This window comes from Pungitius pungitius, chromosome 3 (genome assembly GCF_949316345.1).
Source record: "Pungitius pungitius chromosome 3, fPunPun2.1, whole genome shotgun sequence".
Classification (NCBI taxonomy): Eukaryota; Metazoa; Chordata; class Actinopteri; order Perciformes; family Gasterosteidae; genus Pungitius; species Pungitius pungitius.
In genome coordinates this window covers 9,925,998-9,939,001 of record NC_084902.1, presented here as the reverse complement: position 1 = coordinate 9,939,001, position 13,004 = coordinate 9,925,998, and the positions used below count along the sequence as shown (strand labels likewise).

Genomic DNA, 13,004 nt, shown 5'->3' with positions numbered 1-13,004 from the left:
TCTCGTTTGCAAATGCTGACCTGTAATTATGGAACCAGTTGATGACAGTACTGGTCTTCAGGTTGAGCTGGGAGGCCAGCTCCTCGATGGTTTTGGGGGAGGGATAGGGCTTCTGCTGGTAGGCCCTCTTCAGGGCCTCCTTCTCCTCTGGGCCCAACACCACCCTGGCCTTCTTCAGGTGCTGGTGTCCCGGGCTCTGGGAGCCCTGGATGTAATCCTGCCCCACTAAGCCCATGTCCACCGAATGGTTGTCACTCAAGGAGCTCAGCCGCCTCTTCATGTAAGCTGAACAATGACACAAAAATGAGAATATTACATACATCAATAAAACATAAGTGATGAATAAATACAAAGGAAGAGTAATAACAACATATCTAGAATCACCAGCTTATTTTAAATTATTGTTGAGGCAACATTAATCTCAGTCACTCTCAGTTCTCTCAGGAACTGTGACCTCTCTTGGGAACTCTGTGACCTAAACTAATTGACAGTGGCACAGTGTTTTTACAGCTGGAAGCCATGGGTCCTCAATCGATCCATCTGTTGTCTTTCTTTCTGTCTGTCAAAACATGATTGTCTACGGTTACACTGAGAGGGGGGGGGTCAAAGTGCGTATTCCTTCAACATCTGTTTCCTGCCCCAGTTCCTTTGTGGAGGATTGTCCTTCTGATTGGACAACCTCGTCCTCTCTGATGTCTATTAAACCTTCTCTTTACACCAGAAGCTTGGTCAGAGCTTGTTGCTTCTCTCAACTCCGCTCTTCCGTCCATACTGGCTCATGTTTGATGATTTGTACATTCTTTATGATTGTCCTATATGTTAGCATGTTATGAATACCTCACAAACAAGCTTAAGATACTTTTGATTTCACACAGGGACATTATCCACTATTTTCCACCACAATTACCTAATAATGTGCCGTGGTAACAGAGCTGCTATATTTGAAGATGAGCATGATGTCTGTCAACCGGTTTTCAGTTGAATTACATCTACTATGGGACACCGTCCTACAAAGATAACCTGGCCGTCCTCTTCGTCGGCCCCTAGGTGGAGCTATTGTCTTTCAAAGGAAGTCCCAACAAGGAAAGCATCTCTTCCATTTTAAAAGCACACGGGCAGCGCCATCCACTCGGGGCACCAGCAGATGAAAATGAACAGCTCATGGCAGCTTTGCACGAGGTTGACATTTTCCTCAACCCCAATAAACACTGCCAGATATATTAGTGTTGCAGGCAAAAACCACTCAGAGCAAGGTTAGACCACTCAGAAAGTTGTGTCCTGTCTCGCAGGCTTGAACCGTGAGGGTGAGAGGTCAAATATGGCTACTCTAGAGTAGGTCCATGTCTTTCCTCTGGGCTCTGCTGTCGGCCAGGAATATTCACCGTTGCTGTTTGGATGCATTACTTTAGGGTCAATAATCAGAAACAAAGCTGAATTTAGAGTAACCCGCCACGCTGGTGGATGGTCTGCTATGTCTTTGCCCTTGTGCTTAGTCTGCGATATTATGAGGGTGAACTCAACCCGCATGCTTGTGCCTCCTGAAAGGATCAAACAGGCCTCGGCCCTCTCTACAGAGACATCTTCAAGTGGTCAGTCAGGGGAGACTGTGAGGCAGCGACGAGGCCGAGGCCTCTGGGCTCTGCGCTTACACGCATTAGACCAACACGAGGCAATAAAGAATGAATGTGTGATAAAGCGAGCAGCGGCTCAACAAATTATAAAAATACAAACTTATGGACACTGGTAATTATTATGATGATGACGATGATGAAGAGGAGTGCTGATGACTGTGAGTAAGCAGGCCCCCGGCAGTCCCCTAGCTGTCACATCTAATACAGTATGTGATGTCTGCGGTCCTGATTGGTACTGACATCACACCAAGATGACTGTGATCTGCACAACATGCTCTGCTGTCCTGCACAAAGGATATTGTGTGTGCAGATGTGCATGTGTAATTTCAAAGGATGCTGTTTGTGTGTTTTTATGAATGCATTTCTAGATCTCTTTTGTTTATTATTAAGTGAAGTGTGCATCCATTTGTTGTCATTGAGAGTTCCCCACGCACAGGCACACACACACACCTTTTTTCTCCAGGCGTTTCATGTCCATGAGTTTCTCCACACTGTGTGGGTCCTGGAGCCAGAGCTGCATGCGGACAAAGGGCTCTCTGCCCTTCAGGCTGAGCTTGTGCCAGGGTTTGGGCCTGGCCAGCAGGTCTGAGACGGAACCCTGAGTCAGACCCAGGATAGTCTCCCCAAACAGACGCTGGCCTGGATAGGCGAAGGAAAGGGGAAACAAAACGGTCATTTAGGAGAACTGATTCAAAGGCTGACTAACTCATCATCATCATCAGGAGGGATGGGACAAACTAAACCACACAGACAGCACCTCCTGGGCTTCTTACCAAGGTTATTATCAGTCAGAACCTCCTTAACCTTCTTGGTGATGGCATAAGTATCGAGCTCAGGAGACATTGCAACCATTTCCTGGATGCTAAGACCAGAATGACCAGGAACAGGAAGCGGGGTGCCGGGCTGCGACTCCCCACCCGACGGATCCTCCGACGCCAGTTTGAGACTGGAGGACTGTGGAGCTAGAGGATCCCCTGCGAGACCGTTGACAGACTCCTCAGCTGAACTGAAGGGGGACTCTGGAGCGGGGCTGCAGCTGGCTGATGTCTTGGGAGTACCCTCTGCTTGAGGAGAACAGACAGGGTGAGAAATATCCCACAGGTTAGAAGAGATGTTCCCATGTAGGAAAACAGTTTCATCCCCTATCCCTGCTGGGTTTGGGAGGGACTTCAGTCACACCACATCAACCAACTTAATTCCTGTTAAACAAACAGCAAAGGTGCTTAAGTTTTCAGTTTGAAGCCTTTCTGGCTTCCTCCGCCTATTCCTTCATCTCCCTGTCTCTGTCTGTGTAGTACTGCTGTGCAGCTCAGCAGGCTGGAAGAGAGCAGTCATGAGGAGCTGTCAGTGTACATTAGCTGCTGTTTACACCCCCAGAGAGAAAGAGAGACACGCACATGCCCGCACACACACACACGGAGTTGCCATCTGGCTCTGCAACACTAACTTGTCTATGACATGACAAACCAGCAGCTTGCTGGCTGACACTGCCACAGCACGGAGGATGGGGGGATGGTGGGAGGAGAAGGGAGGGGGTGGGGTGGAAGAGATTGTGTGAGTGACGGACTGACAGTAACAACTAGCCACCGGCTCTAATCAGGCTTTCAGAGTAATACTCTAGCCCCAAAAGCTTGGTTGTGTGAATCCATATACTATATGTGCTTGTGTGTGTGTGTGTGTGCGCTTGTGACTTGTTTACCTTGGTTCTGAGCTTGCTGGATGTGTGTGTTTTGCCCCTGGTCTCCATTGAGCCACGGTTGCATGCGGAGGTATGGCTCTCTGCTCCTCTGGTTCAACTTGTTCCACCGGTTTGTGTCAAGTTTGTGTCGAGACAGACTGTCACTCAATATTCCCTGGAACACAATAACGGAGAATGACTCGGACATGGAACAACCATACAGGAACAGCAGAGTAATCAAAACAGATGGGCAGAGAGAGCACACACAGGCTTTTTCTTTTGCCTCGCCTCACCTCTTTGGAGTCCTCCTGGTTGTAGTTGTCCTCTCCGGTCTGGCTAGATATGGCCCTGCGAGGGTCCGTATGCATGTTGCTCCACCACTGCTCTCTCCAATAACCAACTCCTCCAGAGCTTCCAGAGCGGGCTGACCCCTCAGAGCTCCGACCCAGCCTGTGAACTCCGTCAACGGACATGTCGATACCCAAAGAAGCCCTGCCCTCTCTCTTCACGCTGGAGCTGAAGTCCAGGATTGGAGACGGGGATGAGGGGGAGGACAAGAGGGAGCTTGGAGGCTTCTTGAGGGAGAGGGCCAGGGGGTTGTAAGGGGGAAGGGGAGCGGTGAGCGAGCAGTTCAGGAAGTCCCTGTGAGATAGCGATGCTGAGGAGGAAGACGAAGATGAGGCCTTGAGGAGGGGCTCCAGTGCAGTCTGTTGGGCCTCCATCTCTCGCCGAGCTTGCTCGAGGATGGAGCGGATAGCCTCGTCTGATCCGCCGCCCCCTCCGCCCCCTCCTTTCAGTCCTGCATATGAGGGTTGAACGTGGGACAGGTCTGTTGAGAGAGAGGGGGGTGGGTTAGGTCATTAGACACACCAACAAACACTCACGGCAGCAGTGTATTATCTCAAATCCTTCGAGGAGAAGAAAACCGCGACTCACCGGCTTTCTGCACCTGCAGCTCTCTTTTGGCCTGCTCCAGAATGGACTTGATCGCCTCATCTGAACCAGCCTCTGGGGTGCGGACGCGGGCAGTAATGTTACCTGCGAGGAGAAGAGGAGAGAAAGGGACGAGTGAAAAATCTTGTTGGAAATAAGCAGCAGAGATAACCAACTGCGGAGCAAGTGAAGAGACGAAGTGGAGAGGCCTATAAGGACGTTATTTAATACACCATAGCACGGCACAAAGAACAGCATTCCCACCACTGAGGTACAAGGCAACTACACTGGAGGGACTGTTGTAATTTCTCTGGTCCCTTAGGAGCTCACACATGCACACATGCTACAGGGTTTGTACAGCAAATGCTCCCCACGGAATAACAACTACCAATAAAATCCCTAAATACACATGCTGGCTTCTCCTTTGACGCAAGTCCCTGCAGTTGTGCGGTTACCTTCAAGGCCCATGTACATCTCAGAGCCTGCCCGCAAGTTAATAAACGCCAGCTCACACACACGCACGCACACACGAGAGATACCGTTCACCCCAGCAACAACATGCCACACAGACAGAACGTGCTAACATCTCTGTTTGTGAAGGGGACAGACCTGTGTGTGAAGCTGTATTGGAGAGGGCTCGCCGCTTCGGAACATCCTGAAACACTCGGCTAAGCTGGGGCTGGCCTGAGCCCTCTGTTAAAAACAATATACCACACACTATGTTACAGCACTTGTGCGTTTTTTTTATTTTTATTCTTTCTGTTTTACAGCTAGACTATGTGGTGCCCTATAATGCTCTGCAAATACATTAAATGTGTGGATACTTCCATCCAGTGCACATTAGATCAGCGTAAATGCATTGATTTTCACCATCTGTGGCCCCAGTAGGAATCAAACTTCTACCTCCAACAGGAATATTAAAGCATTTCTGGTACCGAACCGTAAATTATTTAATAGGAAGTATCTAACAAGGCGTATACTAACTGCAGCCAGATTCTTAAAAAATACAAGACTTTGCATGGGACTAAAGATGTTATATTTAGGTGTACCACTGAGACCAACTTCAATCAAAAATGTCCTGATGCGTTAACAAAAGCCGGCCCAGGCGAATCGAATCAACCCGTAGTTAACAGTACCCTCTCCTTCCTCCTGGTTCCCACCAATCAATACTATCGATGTGTGAAAGGTTTCTCTATTGACCACAATAGCTAGGAGAGGCTCTTGGGATCAGTGCGTGATTAGGAACTCATTCAGAACACACAGGTGTGACACAGGACGGGAGTAAGGAAAGTGAAAGAAAAATAAAAAGCTAGTCTATATTGACAAGCTAATCGTTGGCTCTGTGCAGGGCCGTGTACATGCAAGACACGCACGTGCGCGCGCGCACAGACAAATGCACGCGCACACACACTCAAGCACGCACGGACACATTAAAGACACACAGCCTCACCTCGTTGCCGCCCCTGGATGCTTCGCAGTGCGAGGATGTTCTGCTCATCGGCGAGGAACTGCCTCATCTTGTGGAAAGGCTCCTTCCCCCGAATCGTTAGCTTGTTCCACGGCTTCGGCCTGGCCAGGATCTCACTGACCGAGCCCTGGGACAGTCCCAGCACGTAGTGGCCGAACACGCGCTGGCCAATGTTGTGCTTTATCAGCTGCTCTTTCACCTGGCGGGCAATCTCTGCCGTGTCCATGTCTTCCCCGTCCAAAATACTTCCCGTGGTGGCGTCGGAGTGGCTGGGTGAAGGGGACGGGGCACTGCCAGCGGTGCTGCTCCCATTAACGGGAGCCATGTCTGGGCTGGCTGGAGGAGGCTGGGGGCTGCTGGCTGCCAGAGGGATGGCCGCTGACCCAGAGCCAGGGGTGGAGGTAGGGATGGAGCTGAGGGTCGGAGTGAACGGGGTGAACAGCAGAGCCCCACTGGGGATTCCAGAGGACTCCTGCAAGGCTTTGGAGTAGAAGGTTTGAAGCAGCTGCCTCTGGATGAGGGAGTTCAAAGCCATCTTACCGCCCACCAGAGGGAAAACGGGCGAGTAGAAGTCCTGTCCAATGCCCGTAGGACTGAAAGGGTGCGTTTCGCCGCTGGTGGCGGTGGTGGTGGTGGTGGTGGCAGTGTTGAGGGGGTCTGTGTGAGTGCGAGACAGGGGGAGCTGGGAGGAGGAAGGAAGAGAGAGAGGGGGAGGAGGGGGCGAGGAAGAGGAGTCGCGGGGCATGGTCTCCTCCTTCGGTGTGGACACTTCTGTCCCTTTTCGCCTGGCTGACCCTACAAGAAAGGTCAAACACACCATGCATTATGGGGGAGTCAACAAAAAAGGGGTTCCAAAAAGAGAGAGAAAAAGTTATCTTTATCAATTCTTTTCCAAATTAGTGAACTTTGTATCCTTTTTTGCCAACCCCCCAAGACAAAGTGGCCATGCATTTGTGATTTCAACCTTTCTTGTAAGCTACAGCCTGGAAGACAAAAAGGACAAAAAAAAAACAATTGACACTGTGCCACTTAGGCAGATTAGCTTGGCCCACTGCTGAGTCTCCCTCTCTCTCTTGCTCTCTCTCTCTCTCTCTCTCTCTCGCAGGCAAAGTGGAACTATACAAGGTAAAACGATCCTTAGATAGCCAATACACCATGTGAGTCCTCTTCAATGCTACTGCAGTGTGTTCCTAAACACTGAATTATTCCAAGGTGGATGCAGCAACAGAGTCTTTAGTTCATAAAAAATACATCCAGGAAAAAAAATGGAGCAATAAAAATGAATTGAAAAATACTTTTTATGGCTGAACATAAAACAGATGAATGTCACCAAAAAACAGAGACCGTACACTTCGGCTGATCCTGACTCCAGGTTCACTTTCTCCAGAATAGATACTGATTGCATTTATACATTCACCCAAAACAAATATATAAAATATATCTTCTCAGTCTTGCAACTACTAAAATCCATTATGATGGAACCGCTAGGAGAAATATTATTCTAATGCATAAGCATTGAGACGGTAACATGATCGAGTAAGACAGTAAGCTCCCCTTACTGTGAATGTTAATCAATTCAAAGCTATTCAAATATTCAAGCCCAAAGCCATGACATTTCAAACCCACAAACACTGTTGCAGAGGGTAAGAGACCTGATGTAGGGGCAAGAGTGTGACGACTGGTTTTTGTGTAGTGCATTTTTGATACTATTCAGGTGGATACAAAAGGCATTCATTTATTTTCGTGTGCGGGACTAAAGACAATGTTTTTCTGTACCATGACAAAAGTTTTGCATTTCTTTTTTGCATATTTTGTGAACCCAGAATTACGAATAATTCCCAAAACATGAATAAAAGGTTAAGTATTCTCAGAGAAAAATAATCTGTCGGTCTAACCTGATGCCATTGCTTCGTAGCCTTACCTGCTGCTGAACCCTCATCTAAGATCCAAACAACGCTGGACTCCACTTCTGTCGCTGTTATCTCCTCTTTGCTGATCTGAGTGAGGGTCCGTGGACCCGGCCCTCACTACAACCTTACATTTGGGCAGACTTACCGCTGAGCTCAGTGTTGGCAATGCGCAGAGCGGCGCTCTCGGATTGAAGACTGCGGTTCCTCTCCAGCAACAGCACCTCCAGAGGTTTGGAGGAGTCCTGATGTGGAGGGGACAGGCGGAACAGATATTTAAAAAAAGGCTCCTCTTTCAAATGTACAAAATTGTTTTTTTTAAAACAGAATTACTTTAATGCAAAATAATGTGAAGATTAATTGGAACTGGCACATCTACCTGCACAGAGTCAGATGTTCCAAACTCCATAGACTTCAGGATACTGAGAAAAGAGAGCGAGAGGAATGAAAATCCATATGAACCCTCTACAAAGAAACACACACATCTGCTGTGTAGTATGCTGGCTCTTCTAATTCGGTCTTTTTAAAAGGATCGAGAAAAAGTGCAACAGACAATATATAAAAAGGTACAGACCATTCATGAGGGCCCTCAATTGAGTTACAGATTTTAAATGATGCCGCACATTTGTTTAACATAGTTAAAGACATCAAACGCATGCAATAAATAGATCTGTGCTGGACACACACACACACACACACGCACGCACACACGCACCCTACACTGTGTGTGGTCCTCACCTCAACTCCTTCTTCACCTCCTCATAGTCAGTTTGTTTCTGCAGTTTCTCCTCTAGTTCCTAGAGATAAACAGATGACATTTTATGCAAATGTATAAATAATCTTTGGATCTTTTTTTGTCGTGTGCTTCAGCTTCAGTGACTTCACTTTAGAATCTAGAGGGAAGTCACTTAGTGTCTAGATAACAGCGAGTGTAAATTTGTGAATACAGTTCAGGGTATGACCAGAATTCACTTCAAAGCAGGCTAAAGGTCATGTAGGAATCTAAATCTAATTAAAGACATAAACATGAATATTTGTGTTCTGTTTGTACCTTGAGGACGGCAGTCTTGCTGCTGAGCTGCTGCTCCAGCTGTGTGATCTGGGAGCTGGTAGTCTCTCTGAGATTGGTCAGGCTGACCTGCAGTCTCTGGACGTCCTCCACCAGCTGGGCGGTCTCCCTCTCTTTGGCCCTAAGCTCCGCCTCCAGACTTGAGTGGGACACCGCCTCCGCCTGCTGTTCCTAAGACCGAATAGGACTGCGGTTTAGAAAACAAAACCTATACAAATATTCCAAAAACAACCAAAACTAAGGCTTTTAGATACTCAATAAATCCCATTAAAAAAACAAGACAGAAGCTGATCAATGTACTGATTATTATGTTTCAAAAGCCCTCCCCCCCATGAATCCATAAACAGAGGTAAATAATCAACCAATCCCTTCTACCCAACACTGAGGGATCAATGAAGCATATATTTTGGTGCAGCAGTCTGTCTCTGACCAAGTGTCACCTCTGCAGGCTGCTAACCGGGTCAAAATAAATCAGTTAATCAATACATCAATCAGTTATTGCCACTCTGACAACCTTTGTTTTGAAACAAATCAATGCATTGTGAGTGACTGCAATACCTGACCTTTCAAATCCGTGACCACAGTGATCCATTAAATTGAACTGCTGATCGGCGCGAGCGTGAAAACGGCACGCTGATCTTTAGCTTATCAATACAGCTTTGTGGGTAAATCAGCGCGGCGGGGAGGTGTCTCACCGTGTCGGTGTCGGCCTCGGCCGGACTGCCGAGCTGGGACAGGTTAGTCGAGGACAGCTGCTCCCTCAGCGACTCCGTCTCTCGTTGAGCAGCTTCTGCACGCTGGAAGGAGATAAGGGAAAAAGGAGAAAAAAAATCGGGGGTTTCAAACATTGTCAAACGTGATCAATTTGATGTTCAATTCAATGTCGACTGCGTAATTCACTTGGTGTACACATTCCCCCGTCGACTTTGCCCCCGCAGAGCAGTTGAAAACCCATTTAATAAATGTGGACAGACCGAGCAGGAGGACCAAGAAAGAGAAGACTTATCATGTCTCTTTATCAACGTACAATCTGTCTTGTGGCAACAGCTAAGTGTTCTTTGGAGGAGGATGTCGTTGTGGTTGTTGTTGTTGTTGTTGTTGTTGACGACAATGACCACGACGGGACAGCACCAGTTCATCATGTTAACATTGTTCTGGAACTAGATCGCTTTAATCCAAAGTATATGGCTACAACATACACTACAGAGTGGAGGAAGGCCAAGAGAGTGTAATTAAAATAAGACCTGAGAATTGAGAATACCGGCTGCCTGGTCTTTATGGCCTAACTGCCATGCTCCAGTTGGGAATCATCTGCAACACTAGCCAACTTGCCATCATTAGGAGTTACAGGGAGCCGTATGCACAGCGTTCTTAATTGCAACCATATTGAGAGCTGTTATTGACTGGGTGGTTAGTTGGACCGCTAGTCGCGAGAGAAAAATCCTGTTTTCCATTTTCTCCATATAAAAGCGTATAAAAAGTCTGTGACTGAGCTGGAGGCCATGCTGTCATCCTCTGTAAACCTCAATTCACAAGTGTGAATAGTGTGTGTGGCATTATGGCTGGAGCGCTAACCTTTAGGCCAATATTAACATTACATGCCCATGCTACCCCTTTAGCTACAAATCATACTCTTGGGCTAATAATGAAAGTTAACAACAATGACATTAACCGATACCAACAAATATTTACAACACAGGGGCAGAGGAGGCGCTGGGGGGCTTATTTCAGCGAGACGGGCTTAGTAGGTGTGTAGCAAATGTAAAAAACAGCCTTAAAAGTGATGAGCAACATTATTATGTGTTAACAGACACTTCATGGTTAATGAACATTGGAATATTTCTATTTTTAAAAAAGTGATGTTCTATCTTTTGGGTATTCTTAACAAATCCCCAAAAGAATAAAGCTAAAAGTAACACAATGTTGGTTTTGGTCTTCACTCGATTCTTTCAAACTTTTCCCGCCTCAAGCTACAAGAGGGATTGTTCCCTAAGAGGTAAATCGTTTTGTAAAAACAGGGTCATGGATATGTAGTTTCTAGAAAAAAAGATGAATACCTCCTAAAACAGCTGGGCACTGTAGTTTTATTGGGGATTATTTATAGATGAGGATTAATACACATTTGCTGCTCTGGTGACAGCAGCAGGACGGTGTCCACGGAATCAAGTGCAAAATGTACGACTGAGCCCATATTATGTATTATATAAAATGATGCAACATTCACCCACGGAAACATTGGGCCCCACTCATTTCCTTTCACAGGTTTTTAAACGACCATGGCTTTGTCGAACCATATTGTATTTTTGTAGTTAAAATAAATGAATCGCTGGTTTCTGTCTTTTTAGGACATTTGTTGAAAGGGAGAAAAATACAATTAATACAACAAATAAAAATCTACTCACTCATTTTTTTTATTTTTCATAAATTGACCAACTCTGTTGCCGTCTCTGTATTTTTTACTGCTGTGCTGTATTAAAATACATTCAGGAATAATGTTGAGTGGGTTACCTGATTGGCTCTTTCCAGGTCGGTCATCACCATCTCAATCTCGTCGGCCCTGAGAAAGACATTTTCTGTTACTACAGAGGATGTGATGTGGCTTATGCGAGACTCGGAGAAATACAGCATGCAGATGAAGACATGGAATGGATGAGCGGATGGATAAGCGAATGCCGGGGGAAAAAAGTACACTCTGCACACATCTTTTGTGTGTGTGTGTGTGTGTGCGTAAGACTGTTCAAAGAGAACACATTTAGAGAATGCCGGTTCTGTGTCCATTAAGCTACTGTCTAAATTTCACCGTAATCCATTGATTGTGAACTCCATAACCCAAGCAGCTTGTATGCGTGCATGCATACATGTATTTAGGCGTGTGTGTACGTGTGCGTGTCTTTGTGTGGGTGTGCTCATGTAAGCCCCTAAACCCAGGCCACACTAAAACAGAGGGATTACATTAATAGAGCTCTAAATCCTAATACAGCCCCCTAATCTGCTATGAAGCTGTGTGATTGTGTCTGACTAATGGTCTGGATGGAGGCCATGGTTCACCTCTCACTCGCTAGAGGTCAGACAGCAGGAAAATATCCCCGCAGTAACGCATCTTCCTGAACTTTGGGAAAGAATATCTCAACAACGCTCTTTTGTGAGTGACGTAAACACCTGTCACTGTCCTGCAAACAAAGATGGAGAGTGAACTCTGAGGACGAGGACAAAACCCCAGCTAAACAAAATTACTGTTGATTTCTGCGAGAAATTATAGGTTATAAACTAAGCAAAGATGATTGCTCGAATACGATTACCCACCCTGTTAATTAGTGGTCTGTGTGTGTATTCACAAGCACGGGTAAAATATATTTCGCCGTATGAGGAAGTTCCAGTAAACGAATGAATGAACATTTGTTAAAAAACGCTCAAAGACACCAGTGTATACGAATGCTTATTTAAGACATTACTCGCTGATAAAAAACATGGGCGGCATTAAGTGCAAAGATGTGAGCGCATGTGTGCACTGCGGAGTCCATCAAGACCTTTTGATTTCACTGCAATTCTTTTGATAGTGAACCCAATAACCCACGCAGCTTTTGTATTTGTGTGTCACCGTATGAGAAACAGTGCTATGTCCCATAGGCTTGAGCACCACTGATTTGAATGTGTTTAACAAAACAGACACAGTTGCTATTAGGTCAACAGTGCGCTACAGGCAATGCAGCAGAAAGAAATCAGATGTGGGTGGGAGAGCTTTTCACTCTCCGCTTTTATTCTTTCCCCAACAGTTAAAAGGATCGAGCCTGCATTTAAGCAACATAATAGTACACTACCTCAATAGCTTTTATCCTGTCTTAAGCTATAGTGTGCAGGACCCACGTGCGCACTCATTCGCACTACGGCACACACAAATGTAAGGTCAGAGAGCCAACAAGCCAGAAAAGCTTGTAATGGAGAGCATTTATGGGTAGTAATGCAACCCAAATACATCACCGCTCCTGCTCCAAATGTGATCATTTAATCAAAGTACAGATGCACAAAGTCTTCTTAAATAACCTTTGGATTTGGCTGTATTTGGGAATTATAAAAGGCAAAGCTAGAGGCTGAGGGCCAAAGCAGATCACAGGAAAGGGATTTTCTGCATATCCCGATACAGTCAGTCAGTCGCTGGGCAGGGCACAACTGTCCGTGGCCGGCCAATGCACCCACTGGAATTAATTCATCAAACACTCAGTACTAAAGGGAGGGTCCTTCGTATTGGTAAATCCTAATTTTAGGCTGCTGAACATACCTACAAAAGCTCCATATAGCAGCCACAGGGAGGAGCTATGGA

At 46.4% G+C, this 13,004-nt stretch overlaps 1 protein-coding gene across 4 annotated transcripts in view; it reads right to left on the bottom strand.

Moving 5' to 3' along the window:
- The window catches only part of cux1b (cut-like homeobox 1b), a 56,437-nt gene that overhangs the window by 9,208 nt on the left and 34,225 nt on the right, over nt 1–13,004 (bottom strand). Inside the window, exons 9-22 of one of the 4 annotated variants that reach the window (XM_037466795.2) lie at nt 11,195–11,243; nt 9,382–9,483; nt 8,669–8,857; nt 8,356–8,414; nt 7,997–8,039; nt 7,766–7,862; nt 5,693–6,505; nt 4,852–4,935; nt 4,246–4,347; nt 3,603–4,138; nt 3,331–3,484; nt 2,405–2,692; nt 2,082–2,270; nt 21–285 (exon numbers count right to left, since the gene is read on the bottom strand). In XM_037466795.2, the coding sequence (XP_037322692.2) occupies nt 21–285; nt 2,082–2,270; nt 2,405–2,692; nt 3,331–3,484; nt 3,603–4,138; nt 4,246–4,347; nt 4,852–4,935; nt 5,693–6,505; nt 7,766–7,862; nt 7,997–8,039; nt 8,356–8,414; nt 8,669–8,857; nt 9,382–9,483; nt 11,195–11,243 (2,970 nt within the window). Of the gene's footprint in view, nt 1–20; nt 286–2,081; nt 2,271–2,404; nt 2,696–3,330; nt 3,485–3,602; nt 4,139–4,245; nt 4,348–4,851; nt 4,936–5,692; nt 6,506–7,765; nt 7,863–7,996; nt 8,040–8,355; nt 8,415–8,668; nt 8,858–9,381; nt 9,484–11,194; nt 11,244–13,004 lie in introns of all 4 variants that reach the window. The other 3 variants (XM_037466712.2, XM_037466886.2, XM_037466972.2) reach the window with 3 other exon arrangements.